Here is a 16,403-nt window from a genome sequence, read left to right on the forward strand (position 1 = left end):
ATGGCTGTTGGAGGGAAGATTCCTTGTTAAGGTCATCAAGGATAGCCTTTTTTCAAAATGCCGTGGCGGAGAGGAAAATATCAACCATCGTCAACGGTTTTAATTGTTGTGGTAGGATTGTGGCTGTGTCACAATAAAACTTACCTGACCCACCCCCGTAAGTGTCAATAGTCTTTTAATGACGCCCCCCCCCTTGATGGGCAGTTATAATTTTTATGATTCTCCTTGATATAGACAACGGAATTTGAAGAATAAAAATCTGACAAAACAAAACAGCAATTGTCTTTTATAACTGCGTGAATACTGAGCTTGTTTAAATAACATTTTTGATTTAAGAAATATTTTCTACATTTCACCGATGCGATATGAATAATCAAACATATCCGAAAACTGTAGCCGGCGTCAACAGTGTAACCAGGTTCCCAAAGAGAAGAGCAAGGAGGGGAGAGGGGATGAATGGGATAAAGCAAACACTTAATTTTCTTTAGTTCCCCCCCCACGTTACACTCTATTAGTGACGACTGATCCCTCTCCTTTCCCCCTGAAAACCCTATGATCTCCCCCCTAAAATCTTCTCACCCTCCCTAGATGATAATAATAATAATAATAATAATAATTTTATTTATATAGCGCTAAAATCCACTAATTGTCCAAAGCGCTACCTAATTACAATATAAAATATAAAAATATATAATATAAAATATCTACAATATACAATATAATTCAAATATAGCCTAAGTTATCTACTATATAAATCAAAACATCTCAAAACACAAAACGAATCTCATAACCTATGTGCTAACTTAAATAAAAAAGTTTTAAGGGATTGCTTGAAAGTTGCCACTGAAGCACATTTCCTAATCTCTAGAGGTAAGTCGTTCCACAATTTAGGTCCTGCAATAGAGAAAGCTCTGTCTCCATATGTTTTCAATCTGCTTCTTGGAACCACTAAATATTCTTTACATGAAGAACGCAATGACCTAGAGTATGTTTTAAAATTCAAAAGGTCAGAAATATAGGAAGGTGCAAGGCCATGAAGGGCCTTGTATACCAATAAAAGGACTTTAAAAGTTATTCTAAACTCAACTGGTAACCAATGAAGATTAATTAAAATAGGAGATATATGAACATGCCTCGGTGTCAATGTGACAACACGAGCTGCAGCATTCTGAACTGCCTGTAGTCTAGCTAACAGATACTTAGGAAGGCCATGTAATAAGGAATTACAGTGATCAATTTTCGAACTAATAAATGCATGGACTAAGATTTTAAATGTATCTTGGCTTAAGTACTTGCGGATTTTAGCAATATTTCTCAAATGATAGAATGATGATTTACAAATGTTCTTAATGTGCTCCTCGAAACTAAATATGCTATCAAACTGAACCCCTAAATTACGAACAGAGTCACGAGGTGCAATGCACTCAGAACCAACAGTAATGTGACCGATGTCAGGCATGGGATGGTATCTGGAACTGATGACTACAAGGTCCGTTTTGTCCTGGTTTAGTTTAAGATAGTTTCTTATCATCCATTCATCAATGTCCCTCACACAGCATTCCACTCTCAACTTCACTTGTTGGATGTCATTCAAGCTGGTAGATTTAAAGGTAATATATAATTGGGTGTCGTCAGCATATAGATGGTATGATAGTCCATGATCATTTATTATGTCCGCAATAGGTGATGTGTATAACAAATACAACAAAGGGCAATAAGCAATAAGTGATCCCTAAAGCAATAATGATAAGCAATAATGATAAGCAATAAGTGGTCCCTAAAATAATGACTATGAGAGTTTGACATGTAGGGGTTTCAGCAGTTAAGCCTAATTTTCAAAGATGGATCCTTGTGTTTGCGGAAGGGCAAACATTGAAAGTCGCAAGAAAGAAATGTATGTCGAAAGGTTGTTACTTCGTCTAAAAAGCAATTTTCAGTGAAAGAGGTCATCACTTTATCGCCGCTGTTTTATCATAAATGGATTTAGATAATGTTGATACCAGGGAAGTGCAAGTTTTTGTTTGAATTAGCATGAAATATATCAAAGAATCGCATAGCTTAAAGTAAACACGCGCTCTGAATGGTCAATACGTCAACCGGAAGAGAGGGTATTTAGCGTGGAATCGTACTAACGCATAAAGCGATATCGCTGACGTGAGTAGAGAGCAAAAATTGTTACGAACGTAAAAACGTAAATACAGCTAGTGCTATGAAAATATGAACAAATATGAACAAATTTATAGAAAACGAATGTCTTCCAAATTTTGAATTGAAATTGAAATTTTTAGAAAATTGGAGGAAACCACTCACGCTCAAAAGTACGAGAAAACGCATAGTAAAAAATCAAAATGCCAGAGACGAGGGAAGAAAGCCAAACGACAGTTCTCGCCGAGGAAAACCAAACAAGCGTTACGAAAGAAAACCAAAACAGGTATCAATGCCGAAAAAGGTAAAGCATCTTTTCCCGAAATCCAAACCATTGTAACCTATACAGACGACGAACTGGCCTCTTTTAGATACAACATGGTTTCAAAAAACACTAGACGGCAAATTCACAAATTCGATTGGTCGCAAAACTGTCATCCAAGCGCTCAGTGATGATTTCGACCCAGTGGAGATATCAGAGCTCACTGGCCACTCCAATCAGGAATCCATATCCAGTTACAGCCATAATCCTCTGGAAAATCAGCGGCGAATGTCGAATAAGTTGGCCGCTTTCAACCCACGCCAAGCACGACAAATACCAACGGCTATTCAAGTCATGCTTTACGGGAGATTGTTCTCAATAGCTCAGCCACGCCAAGCAACACAGCAGCTACTACTGACCTTGACGGCAATGCCAGTCGTTCTAGTTACCTGATGGCAGGAGCAGTTGGCGGAATGTTTACTGGAGTAACTTTTAATAATTCTCCAGTAAATATTTCCATAAACTTTCAGTCCAGCATTGACACCAACGAGCGACTCCCTGCGAGGAAAGAAAAACAGTTAAAACTGTGACTTTTAATTGAAGTGTTTTTCGCCAGAGTTTACCGAGAAATTCCAGTCTTAATCATTATATTTTGAATACACTTCTTTTTACAACTGTAAAGCACTTACCGGTTTTTTGTAGATCTTGCTTTGATACCGGAACGCTTGAAATTTTGATTTCGCTTGAGGATTTGACCATTCAGTTGTTGATTGTCGGCGCCACATTCTGCCAAGTTGAGTGGTAGCAGGCAAATCTCTCTCTTAAATAACTCCGTATTGTGTACTTTTAGTTTTTTTGCTGAAGATTGTAAAATGTGAGGCACCGCTTTCTCCACGAGTTTGAAATAAAAGTGGTTTTCATTCTAAAAATATCTTGTTCCCTCTATTCGCCAGATATTGACACCTGACTTTGAAAGGGTTTCCATTGTTTGCGCACTGGCGTGGTGCACAAAAATACAAAACATCTGGTTTCGCCCAGTGATTTGGTGGCTTTAGCTATGTGATGCAAGAAAAATTCACGAGGTACAATTAAAATTGTCGACGGTTCAAACGTGAGCGACTTACCTTCCTTTCCATTCCCTTAACAATGACAGTTCTGACAGTTGACTTTAAAGTGGCTTTCTTAAGGGCGCGCGTACGGAATAAAAACAGACAATAACATTGCCGATTTAATTTCTTGTTTTCTTATTTTTATTCTGTTATGCGATTCAAGAAAAATTCACTGCCTGACTCGTGAGTTCCACGTTAAATTTCACTTGAAAAATCGATATCGCACTCATCGCTTCGCGACTCGTGCAATATCGGTTTTTCGCGTGAAATTTAACGTGGAATTCACTCGTCAGGCAGTGAATTTTTCTATAATATACCGATAAACCTCTCTCACTGCGTAAGGTATATTGTGAAATCGTAATCGCGTAATGGTCTCGACATATTACTAAATTAGCCACAAATCGCTGGGAAATAATATATCCAAGTCTTTTCAGTTATATTTTAGCATGTATAACCTCTTTTCATACTTATTCACGTTTTAAATAAACAGATTACGATATCTGAAATTATTAAAAACTGGATCATTGGATAATGCAATTCAAGACTTTTTATTGGCTTAGCCATTATGGTATATCAGCCAATATACCATAATCTACAAGTATGGTAAGCGTACGCGTGAGCTTAAAATCAAAAGGGAGCTAGAAAATCCAGTTTCTTCTTACAAAATAATAATTTCTTGAGGGCGTTTTTAATAAAACAATTATTCCACTCACGCTTGTTGGATATGAGATGATTATAGCCAACTCGGCGCTACGCGCCTCGTTGGCTATCTATCATCTTATATCCAACGCGCGCTCGTGGAATAATTGTTAATTATACATCCTCAAGGGTGAGAAGTCGTTGTCTGCCGGAGATGAAAATTTTTTTTACCGAGTTGTTGGTCTTTGGAAGGAAAAAAATAAGCGATAAAAGACATGATTCAAACGCTTCGAATCAATAAAGGCATAAGAAATGGTGATGATAACATCTCTAAAATTCTTAAGCATTATGGACAGATGGACATTTCTATGACAACAAGACAAATGAAAGTTTAAAACTGGCGTTGTGACTTAGCTCGTATGACAGTATGGCAGTAACGTCAAGCGCTTTCGTTTAAAGAGAACAAACAATTCAAGCCGTTTTACAGTTAACTTCAATAGCTCTCCTTTCTACCCCAAACATTAAAATCAACTAAAATCTCGTTCCTTTGTATACTATACGTGAATATGTTTTGTTTTCTTTTTGTTTAATTATGTACTGTCGTATTCAGGATATGTGGTATTATGTTTTAATTCCCAGCGTTCCATATGGAATAAAACAATAACTACAACAGCTTTTGCGACGATTTCATTTAGTCTCTCATTTCGTCCTTCTAATAAAATAACATACGAGACTCCTGGAAAAACTCGTTACTATAAAAGTCAAAGACTAGCAAAAACTAACGATAAAAACCGACGTTTCGGTGTCATCATGACGCCATTGTCAAGGAGAAATAAAAAAAAAATGAAGTTTGTGGCAAGGTGTAACACTAAATTAGCATAAATATGTTACGAGCTAATTAAACAAATACTTTTGCGCAAATTGAATCGCTTTGCACGTTCAGAGTGGGTTTTAAGTCTCTGATGAAAAGCATTTCGTTCACCAAACAGTCGAACTTGTTACTACACCTTTTCAGAATGCTAAAACGTTTCAGTAGGTCTTTCGGGACTTCGCTGTGCCGTTCGTGGTAGTGTTTATATATTGAAGATGCCTTTCGTTTATGTCCATCCACGCGTGTGTGTAACCCACTCTGAACGTGCAAAGCGATTCAATTCGCGCAAAAGTATTTGTTTAATTAGCTCGTAACATATTTATGCTAATTTAGTGTTACACCTTGCCACAAACTTCATTTTTTTTATTATTTCTCCTTGACAATGGCGTCATGATGACACCGAAACGTCGGTTTTTATCGTTAGTTTTTGCTAGTCTTTGCATTTCTAAATCTTTATTGGCTATAAAAGTCAGCTTCTAAAGTTTCTAAATACGACTGCAACGCAGAAGGGATCTATCCCCAAGTATAGCAAAGTGCTTGCCTGACTGTCTGCTTTACTGCTCGTCGCACTTCACTGATCTTCCAACAGTAAAGAAACGGGTTTAACGTCGAGTTAAAGTAAACTAAGACCACTGCTATTTCCCCAATGACCTGTAAGTGCAATGGATATGTCTTACTATGCCTGACTATAATTCGCAGCACAAAATGAGGTGCATAACAAACAACTAACGCTGACTGCGTCCATAGTGCACTGTAAACTGCCTTTCTGTATCGCGCCGTGTTGAGTGCATTTGGTTGGCTCGGCTGTTGTTGAGAATGATCTTGTACTTGAGCGTGATGGTGATGAAGAACGCAAAATACTTTTATGTATGAGGTGATTGAGATAACCAGGCAAATTGCTGTAAATATGATGCTGTACAAAATGGTTATATGGTAATCAAAAATTACACATACAGAAGCAACAAGAGTTGAAACCCAAATGGTAGCTACAATGATAAATGTGCGCTTCAAAGTTACGATTTGTTTGTATCTCAGCCCCAGCAACAGGGCGAGAAGTCTGTCCACGCTTATGGCCGTCATCGTCAAAAGAGACACTCCACCTAACAAATAGCCTGTAATATTGGTCGCGTTCTGTACGTAAGCGAAAATCTTCCAGTCCTCAAGAGTCCAGGGATCCAAGAAGATCCAGGTAGCATAGAGAGGCTGGGCAACAAGACCAACCAACAGATCAGTTGTTGCCAGACAACGATACAAGAGTTTGGACGGTGGATGGAGGGAAGTTTCCTTGTTAAGGGCAACAAGGATCAGAGAATTCCCAAGAAATGCTGTGACGGAGAGGAGAATGTGCACTGCTGTAAAAGAATTAGATGGTTAATACAACTCATTTAACAAAGAGGTGGATAAAGCCAATTCCTTAAAACTAAACTGTGTTTCACCTCCTATTATATTTGTTGTCGCCATTAATCTGCCCGCATCGAGGACTTGTTTGTAGTACAGACTTTACATTATCTAGATAATTTTCCAATGTAAAATAAATGCAAATAGCATCAAACATTGATTAAAAATAATTTGAATATATCAACAAAGTTGAAATGGTAAATTGGCCACCGTTACGATTATAGAAGCTGACGTTTCGAGCGTTAGCCCTTCGTCAGAGCGAATAGAGGAATTGTGGGTTGTGTGTGCTTTTAAAGGCAGTTAAATGGAGTCACGTGATTGGTGGGAACATGGCAACGAGAAAAACACGAATAAATTGGTGGAATGAAAAGCGTTCGTTTATACCTGTGGGATTTAGACTGCCGGTTTGAGAGATGAGCTTTTGTTCAAGAGTTTTACGGCTTTCCGTGCTACCTAAGTGAAAGGAAAGACCGCAGATTGCAATATGTTGCTCAGAATGCCTTTAAGAACACACACAACCCACAATTCCTCTATTCGTTCCGACGAAGGGCTAGAAACGTCAGCTTCTATAATCATAACGGTGGCCAATTCACCATTTCAACTTTGTTGATATATTCAAGTTATTTCGTTACCCCCACAGACGCAGCCCCAAACAGTTTCTTTAGAAACTATCAGCCTTTATTCATTGATTAAAAATAAATGTTGCATGTCTACCATCTGTTTTTGTACCATTAGCAAGACAATTGTAGGACCTGGAAGCGAATGGATTTTTTTTGCGCTGTAGTCGTATTTAGATACTTTAAAGCTGACCTTTAAAGTAATGGGTTTTTCTAAGAAGCTCGTAGGATATTTTATCAGAAGGAAAAAATGAGAGACTCAACGAAATCGTCGCATAAGCTGTCGTTCGTATTGTTTATTTCCATATGGAAGAAATAGTGCCTCTTATCCTGAATACGACAGCACCTAATTAAACAAAACAAAAGATATGCGCGCATGGTACAGAAAGGAACGAGATGTTTGATTTTACTCTCTTGTCTTACACCAAAGTAAGGTGTAAAAAAGGAGAGCTTTTGGAATTTTAAATATAACAATCTTGATTTTTTGTTCTTTCTGAATGAAAGCGCTTGACTTTAGCGTCATATTGTCAAACGAGTCAAGTCACAACGCCAGTTTTAAACTTTCATTTGTTTTGTTATAATAGAAACGTCCATCTGTCCATAATGCTTAAGAATTTTAGAGATCTTATCATTACCTATAAACAGCGCGTAGGTTAGCGTATAGTGTAAAATTGACCATCACCGTTTCTCTCGTGTTTATCAATTCGAAGCTTTCGAATTAAACTTTTGGAGATTGGCTCGTTTAAATTCCCGCCCTCCCCTCCCCCAACCAATATTGAACGGTTCTTTCTCTGTTCATTGAATGTTGTAGAGCTTAGCAAAGTTGGTGCTGCTATTGGTCTTTGTGCCTGTAAAAATTTTAAAGCCATTCACTCACGGAAGCAGACTCTTTATTTTTAAATTTATCCATTAAAACACGCGTCTTACGCAGGGAAGACTTGACACTTCCGGTTCAATTTCTCACCTCACATAGACAAGGTTCAAGTTTACCATCCCCCGGATACAGACGAAAAACAAATGTCCGTGCGCATTTTAGAGTTCTTTTCAAAATCTCTCGTATTTTTGAAATTGAACATAGCGCTTAGTTGGAGTTTTATCTTACGTGTGTAATAACAATAATACAATCACAGATGTCTGCAGGTTTGAGTCTTGATGGTAATTTATTCCGAAATTAAACTTCAGACAAACACGTATTATGGGGCTATAATGGACTCCCGCCTCTATTCTACATAAGATGCCACAAACTTAACACATTTTTTACCCACAAACTGTCTCCATTTAATTAGTAATGTGAATATAAAGTACAGCTATTATCAAACAACAAACATATGAAATACATATATATGAACTGCGGTTATGAAACGTACATGTGCACGATCCTTCGCGGTAAAGCACTATTTAAGCAGTAGTGAAAATCAGACCTGAAAAAAAATTCAGGCCTGTACGGGATTCGAGCCACTGACCTCTGCGATACTAGTGCAGCGCTCTACCAATTGAGCTAACAAGCCAACTGGGAGCAGGCCATCAAATTAATTCGACATAAACCCGTAGATGATAGATCAAACAACAAACATATGAAATACATATATATGAACTGCGGTTATGAAACGTATATGTGCACGATCCTTCGCAGTAAAGCACTATTTAAGCAATAGTGAAAATCAGACCTGAAAAAAAAAAATTCAGGCCTGTACGGGATTCGAACCACTGACCTCTGCGATACTAGTGCAGCGCTCTACCAATTGAGCTAACAAGCCAACTGGGAGCAGGCCATCAAATTAATTCGACATAAACCCGTAGATGATAGATCAAACAACAAACATATGAAATACATATATATGAACTGCGGTTATGAAACGTATATGTGCACGATCCTTCGCAGTAAAGCACTATTTAAGCAATAGTGAAAATCAGACCTGAAAAAAAAAAATTCAGGCCTGTACGGGATTCGAACCACTGACCTCTGCGATACTAGTGCAGCGCTCTACCAATTGAGCTAACAAGCCAACTGGGAGCAGGCCATCAAATTAATTCGACATAAACCCGTAGATGATAGATCAAACAACAAACATATGAAATACATATATATGAGGTCTGAATTTCTGATATCAGGTTTGATTTTCACTATTGCTTAAATAGTGCTTTACTGCGAAGGATCGTGCACATATACGTTTCATAACCGCAGTTCATATATATGTATTTCATATGTTTGTTGTTTGATCTATCATCTACGGGTTTATGTCGAATTAATTTGATGGCCTGCTCCCAGTTGGCTTGTCAGCTCAATTGGTAGAGCGCTGCACTAGTATCGCAGAGGTCAGTGGTTCGAATCACGTACAGGCCTGAATTTTTTTTTCAGGTCTGATTTTCACTATTGCTTAAATAGTGCTTTACTGCGAAGGATCGTGCACATATACGTTACAGCTATTATGTCAAACAAAAAAGTTGTTATATTTATCAATTAATAGGCAGTTTGTGGGCGTAGTTTTAAGAGTAAACATTTATGAGGAAATCCGGCTTTTAGTAAATGTTCCTTGTAAAATGAGAATCAAATGATTTTTCACAGAGTTTTTAGAAATCCTAGGTATCCATCAGTTCCGATCGCAATCAGTGATAAAATGAAACACAGGTGATCAAGTGGCTGTCGTTAAAGTGCTACTCCGACGAAAATTTGTGTTTTTTTTCCGGGTTTTTTCAACATAAATCTTTTCTATATGTTCAAAATCATACAAATAGCGAAAAACTGGAACGATACTTGCGTACGGGGGCTGGAAATTTCCCACTGAAAAGTGCGTAGATACAGTCCACCATTACAAAGTTCGCAAAACAATAGCCTCCCGAGATCTCTTAAAGCGGTCTTGCGTTTGACCACGTGATTTATCCACTGTTACGTAGAAACATCAACCAAAATAGTCGCATTTGGGAAAAGCTTGTGTGTTTAGAGCCGTTTATAAGACGTTTAAGATGTCATCTCTGTCGGATTCCTCTTCCTGCACATCTGAAACTGATCAAGAAAGTTTTATAGTTGACGAAGTGATTGGGGAATTTTCTGAATTTGCGCCGTACGACGACAGTTACGAACCTCTTGCCACCGAGGAAGAAGCCGCGAAACAGTTCACCGCGAAGAAGAAGAGGAGAAACAGTTTCAGCGAACATATTCGGGAGAGGTGCCAGCGAATGAATGGTATGGTATTATCATGGAATGTAGATTTATATTTTTATTTTCCAATTTCAAATACCCGTCGTAAAATCGTTGCTGTGTGATTAACTGTAGTCCTGATTTTATGCGATAGTTTTATTAAAGCGGTCAGACAAGTAATGATTTTATACAGGCGTATTTTTCTTTCGTTTGACAAATTTTTCACATTATTTTGCAGGTGTTCGTGCTCAAACTGCTCTGTCAGCCTTGTGACAAAAGCGGAGGAGTGCATTTGCTGTAAAGAGATAGATCGCTGCGAAGAGGTCATGGAAGGCGCCATTGGAGACTTGAACGTATGCATAACCCTCCGTCCAGGGTTTGAAAGCGTCTTCTTAAACCGCCACGTATTGGATGTGGCTGCACTGGGCCTAAAAAAACGAGCTGGAAAGTCGTACACAACTGTTCGTGGGCAAAGCAACAAAAGTGATGATGAGTAAGTTGGGGGTATTGTTGACTTTGTATCGGAACGATCGAACCCTACATAGCATTGAATAATTGATACATCTAAGCTTATCGCCTTGGATTGATCTCATAGATTCACATTTTTTATTTTCTAAATGGCTTTATTGGCCCCACTGCTTATTTTTGAAAGGATTATTTATTTATCTCCATCCAATCCTTCCTTGAATGAACAGTGATGTTATTTCCCTCACTAGATTCCTGAGGTCTGTGGCCTATCGCCAATTTACAAGACTGCTGTGGAGTTATATTGGTAGTTCCAGGCGATACCCCTTACCCTGTTGTGCCTACAATAAAATCAGGAAACAATTTCCGAGTGAAAATGGGCATTACCGTGGATTCGAAGATGAAAAAAATGAATAATAAATGCACATTTTGCTCTTGAAGAGTGTCATGTGTCATTGGGGCCAATAAGGACCTGCAGTAGTTGCTTGAATACTTGTCCGCAAGCATTTTGTTTACAAGACAAGCAAACTTGGCCCTTATGACCTCGTTTTGGTGCCACTCGCCCAGCTTATACCGGTTGACGGCCATTTTGGAATAAGGTCTATTTTATTGAGCCATACTTCACAATTCTCAGCCACTTACTCGCTTGTTGTTGAATGACAAAATTGCCCACTCTGTGAAGCCCTGTACTTCTAGCGTTCAGTAAACTCAAGTTTAGTGCCTGGGAATTGTGATGTTGCTCCAATTTTCAGGAACACAAGTAATACAAATTCAATGTAATTCATCCTGAATTTAATTAGTTTTAATTAATTGTTTCTTTCTTTTCACTTGGCTTGAATTTCCACAATTTGATCATTCGTCCTCGGTCATGTCACATTGCCCTATTTTGTGACCAAGTCTTCTTTTGCCACATTTAGAGCAGTGTGGAGGTAGTCTGCCACTGTTAGATGTCTGCCGAGTTTGTCTCCCTGAATTATCTGATGTCATCTGAATTTCATCCTCTGAAATTTAAACCATACATTCTAAGGCAAACTATTTTAGATAACTACTCAAGGGTCGAATGCCATTTAATAACTCATGTGCTTACCTGGGCAGGTTGGAGGGCAAAGAACCGTTGTTTTCTCTTTTCTTGTCTGGTATTTTGATAAGGCGCCTTCCCTGCTTTCTCTGTCCAACATGGTGTTTATAGGGTCTGGAACCTCCCCTTTCAGTTCCTCCTCCTACAATTTCAGCTCTGCCCTGGTTGTCTTGGTAAGAATGTCGTAGATGTCAGTAACATAATCTGAATTTTAACAAAATACCTCGCTTAAGATGTTTCATATATCTTGGAACAGTATCGACTTTTTGCATTGTTATTAGTGAGATGGAAGGATCTAGACACATTCCATAACACATGGCTATGGTACACTTTTTAAAGAATTTTCATAGTACTTTCTTGTTCTTACCAAAGTTTGCTGAAACCTTTGCTTCTCTCACTGTGGCCTCTCCATCCTTAAACTTGGGGTATGACACTCGGAAAATAGGATTTCCAACTTCATCTACTTTTGTTTCCCTTTTTATATAGTAATTAAAGTGTAGGGCAGCCAGTATTGTTCTGTGAAAATACGATAACAACATAAACGCGGAGTGTAGCTACCGACTCAAATGTAAGAAAATCAGAGCAAATAAAATAGGTTAACGTATATGTGCACGATCCTTCGCAGTAAAGCACTATTTAAGCAATAGTGAAAATCAGACCTGAAAAAAATTCAGGCCTGTACGGGATTCGAACCACTGACCTCTGCGATACTAGTGCAGCGCTCTACCAGTTGAGCTAACAAGCCAACTGGGAGCAGGCCATCAAATTAATTCGACATAAACCCGTAGATGATAGATCAAACAACAAACATATGTAATACATATATATGAACTGCGGTTTCGAATCCCGTACAGGCCTGAATTTTTTTCAGGTCTGATTTTCACTATTGCTTAAATAGTGCTTTACTGCGAAGGATCGTGCACATATACGTTTCATAACCGCAGTTCATATATATGTATAAAATAGGTTAAGTTGTTCAAAGATAACAATCCTTATAACTATTTACTATTACTTTGAGAAGACTCATCAAGAATCCATACCTGCAAAACATACCCAGGTATGAGAATGCGTACATCTTTGGGGCAAACTGATTTATCACAGAGTGGTATCCCTCAAGAGCACTGGTTTGTTCCACAGAGGATGCCTTCTTAATAGCTTTTGTAAGACTGGTTTTGTTGAGTGCGGCACTTAGCTTTTCATATGCTTCTGATGCTGAAAGAGAATCAGAAATTGGTCTAATGAAAGTATCCACATGCCATGATTCTCTCCCAAAGCTAGCTTTTGTTCTTTCTGTCTTGGTTAATATTGTATAAGATCTAACTGAAAAGTGAACACCATTCACTAAAACACATAATCCACTGAAGTATTAGGAAAATTGTGTCTTCATGATATGATATCAGTTGGTTATACAGAAGGGTAGCCAGGAATACTTGATAATGTGGCCACATGCTTTGCTATGAAAAATGACAGACAAAGGAGATGTTTGTCATACTTTTGTCATCCACACCCGAGGACTAGTTATGTCACCATGAGCACATGTATTAAAAAGTCTGTTTGGCAGTTCCATATGCTTGTTTATCACATGAGAGAGAAAAGAGGAAAACTTTGCAAGCTTTACTTCTCCAAGATGTTCTTTGGTTGAGGTAACAGCCCAGTAGAAATGTCGTACACAAGCTTTTCGCCACCTCCCAATTATCTCACAGCCTTTCTCTTTGCTGAGTTTGGTCAGTACCTTCTGGATCTCTAGGAATGAACAGATGTATAATAAACATATCAATGAGAAGAACGCGGAAAAGTATGAAAACACATGCAACCAACGAACATGAACAACGATGCCAGAAAAAAAATCATGTCACAGGTAAGTGAGGAAATAAATATTATGGTGATAAGCACAGCGCAAATACATTGTAATTTCACTCACCGATCGTCGACTCCGCTTTGATAGTGTTTCAAAGGATTTTTTCCAAATAGTTGGAAACGTCCCTTCTTCAACTTTCTTTTCATGCCTTTCATCGGAAAAGCAAGCGTAAAAAAATCCCTTGTGAAATGCTTGGAGCACACAGCAAATTTTCCCACTGGCTTGAAATCCTTCCGATGAATAGACACGAACCTTTTCCACTTTAGTCTAACGCTGCCCGAATCAGGAGAATTATGAATAGAAATCCCCAATTCATCGTTCTTTACGTTTCCACAGTCCTGAACAACACAACGTCTACCAGGCATACGTTCGCTTTAGTCAAAAGAGCAAAGAAAGAACTTCCAAAAGCTTCCAAAAATATCTCGTCCTGAATGAGAAATTAGCCATGCTTGTGTACCTTGTTTAGCCGTATTGATGTTTCTACGTCACATCTCGCCCCAACTCCTTCAAATACTACTCCCAGTCATTTTCTGAATCGAGTAATGGCGGCAGGACATTTACGAAAATTGTAGTGCAAACAAACACACTTCCAGATCACATTTCGACTCCAAACTTGGCACGGTAAGTCACTTTTACATATATTTTCGAAATATGTAATAAAAAATGAAACCCCAAATTTGATCGTAGTAGCACTTTAAAACACGCGAGAGTATTGCAAATACAAGAATGCAATCACCTGCTGTATACATAAGCAGCTCGCTTAGTACAGAAAAAAAAATATTGCTATCCCATCATTCCGACGACGAAAGGAAATAAGATCATAAGATTCAATATCCTAACTTTTTTTTCGTGATTGTTAAAAACAATCACTTTGAATCTGCGGTCCAAAGAAAGAGAGCATGGAGAAAAAAATTGCAACATGGTTTGGTGACCTTACATTCTGCCATGCGAAACGGAGAGGGAAAAACCTTCAAGACCTTATTTATTACAAATTCAACGCTATTATTTTAGAAAATATTCAAATTTCAATCGCTTGATGCTTTCTGATATTTTCACGAATTCAAAATTTTCCTTGACCAAGTAAAATCATCGCCGGCTGAAAAGTTTTTCTTTTCAGTTTTCCATGGCCAACAAAGAATCAAGTTCAACTTCAATTATATGATATGGACCTATTAATGGATGCAAATCCAAATAAAGAGTGTCGTGCCATTTAAACACATAAAAGGCAGCTACATGGAAATAGAAATAAATTGAATTCTACGCCGTAGATTTCCCCACTTATTTGAAAACATTTGTGCTCCGGGAACAAAAGATATCGGATATCGGTTGCCATCACCGAAAAAGTCACGTTGAAACTCACCATTTTTTTCATCAGTTTCAGGATTTAAACAAAGCAGGATTTGAATCGTAATCAGTAGATAAAAGCGTAAAGGGAAATCGATCATGTGGACTGCGCACACACAACACACGCCTCGCGCGCCATCGACCTACAAATATTCATAGTGCTATTGATTCATAATATCATCTTCTTCTTTTCAACAGTGAATGAAAGAAAGAAAAAAGGACTCACACAGAGTGGAAGGCTGTGTTAGGCGCATGCGATACTGATCGAAGCGCGCGAACAAGCTCAGTAACGCGCATGACCAGAAATCCTAGACAAGATGGCTGCCAAAATGGCCGCGAGCATGCGCTAAGCGTAGAAATGCGGATTAAAGATGGCTATGAAGTAAAAAGGAAATAATGGGAATTAAAAATATTTTCCATTTTGTGCTATTACTGCTAGAAACTCAACGTTCCCTATCATCGAAATAGATAGAGTCAAGTTGGAACCGTATTTCAATCGAAAGAAAAGTGAGAAAAAACTGGTTTTAAAAGGTCCGTTTTCATTCCAATAACTTCATAAAATAGCCACACTTTCCTCTTTCTCTTATCCCTTAAAATAGCGCTAATCTTCATGGTTTCTTTGGTCTGCTACGAGGAAACGGTTGTACCGATTCGGTTCCCCAACATCATATCCGAAAGATAGGAAGTTTAAAGGCCCATTTCCAACCGAGATGCCATGGAAATGGGCCTTTAACTCGCAAAGCAAACGGTTTTTCGCTCCGAAGACATCACTTAACAAGGTGCCTTTTCAATTTGTAATTTGGTTATATGAACTCGATTGAAATATGTAAATTGCCCACCGTAATGAATAAAAAAGCTGACGTTTCGAGCGTTAGCCCTTTGTCACAGCGAACGGAGGAATTGTGGATTGTATGTGTTTTTATATGTAGAATCGGAGGTAGCCATTGGTGGGAACATGGCAACGAGAAAAACACGAATAAATTAGTGGAATAAAAAGCGTTCGTTGATACCTGTGGGATTAAGAGTGCCGATTTGAAAGATTAACTTTTGTTCGAGAGTTTTGCGGCTTTCCGTGTTGCCTAAATGTAAGGAAAGACGGTACATTGCCATGTGTTATTTGGAATGATTAGGTAAATTAAGGTGCTTAGCGACTGGTTTTGATGCGTCCTTGTCATTCCTTTCTACGTCGCGAAGGTGTTCTCGGAATCGGTCACCTGGTCGTCTTCCTGTTTCGCCGATGTATAAGTTTTTGCAATAAGTGCAAGTTATGCAATAGATAACGTTGGCGGAGGTACACGTGAAGTGATCGGTGATCTTATTGGATCGCTTGGGTCCCGATATTTTCTCAGCGTTATGAAGGAAGGGACAAGTTTTGCATCGTGCGCGAGCGCATTTCAAAGTGCTGGGTTGGTCATTAGTTTGGAACGAACTTCTGACCAAAAAATTGCCTATGTTTTTGTCGCGTTTGAATGAAATAA

At 38.4% G+C, this 16,403-nt stretch overlaps 3 protein-coding genes across 5 annotated transcripts; 1 reads left to right on the plus strand and 2 right to left on the minus strand.

The window, feature by feature from the left end:
* Window positions 1-2,216: 2,216 nt before the first annotated feature.
* On the minus strand, window positions 2,217-7,753 carry LOC111333029 (melanocyte-stimulating hormone receptor-like). 2 transcript variants are annotated; one of them, XM_088745502.1, is made up of 3 exons: window positions 6,463-7,753; window positions 3,097-6,375; window positions 2,217-2,965 (listed from the first exon to the last, which is right to left on the minus strand). In XM_088745502.1, the coding sequence occupies exons 1-2, from the start codon at window positions 6,485-6,487 to the stop codon at window positions 5,540-5,542; spliced, it is 861 nt and encodes a 286-aa protein (XP_088601628.1). In that variant the 5' UTR covers window positions 6,488-7,753; the 3' UTR covers window positions 2,217-2,965; window positions 3,097-5,539. The 2 variants fall into 2 exon arrangements, with proteins under 2 accessions (XP_088601628.1, XP_088601627.1); XM_088745501.1 differs by having other exon boundaries at window positions 3,097-6,378; window positions 6,463-7,752.
* Window positions 7,754-10,045: 2,292 nt separating this feature from the next.
* Window positions 10,046-11,096, plus strand: LOC148716579 (uncharacterized). 2 transcript variants are annotated; one of them, XM_088745504.1, is made up of 3 exons: window positions 10,046-10,225; window positions 10,419-10,673; window positions 10,897-11,096. In XM_088745504.1, the coding sequence occupies exons 2-3, from the start codon at window positions 10,507-10,509 to the stop codon at window positions 11,060-11,062; spliced, it is 333 nt and encodes a 110-aa protein (XP_088601630.1). In that variant the 5' UTR covers window positions 10,046-10,225; window positions 10,419-10,506; the 3' UTR covers window positions 11,063-11,096. The 2 variants fall into 2 exon arrangements, with proteins under 2 accessions (XP_088601630.1, XP_088601629.1); XM_088745503.1 differs by lacking the exon at window positions 10,046-10,225 and having other exon boundaries at window positions 10,340-10,673.
* LOC148716580 (uncharacterized) lies at window positions 10,764-15,697 on the minus strand. The gene is made up of 5 exons (XM_088745505.1): window positions 13,342-15,697; window positions 12,764-12,935; window positions 12,091-12,239; window positions 11,733-11,892; window positions 10,764-11,646 (listed from the first exon to the last, which is right to left on the minus strand). Exons 2-5 carry the CDS (start codon window positions 12,796-12,798, stop codon window positions 11,640-11,642), a joined length of 351 nt encoding a protein of 116 aa, XP_088601631.1. The 5' UTR covers window positions 12,799-12,935; window positions 13,342-15,697; the 3' UTR covers window positions 10,764-11,639.
* Window positions 15,698-16,403: the final 706 nt, after the last annotated feature.

Source organism: Stylophora pistillata, chromosome 14 (assembly GCF_964205215.1).
Source record: "Stylophora pistillata chromosome 14, jaStyPist1.2, whole genome shotgun sequence".
Taxonomy (NCBI): Eukaryota; Metazoa; Cnidaria; class Anthozoa; order Scleractinia; family Pocilloporidae; genus Stylophora; species Stylophora pistillata.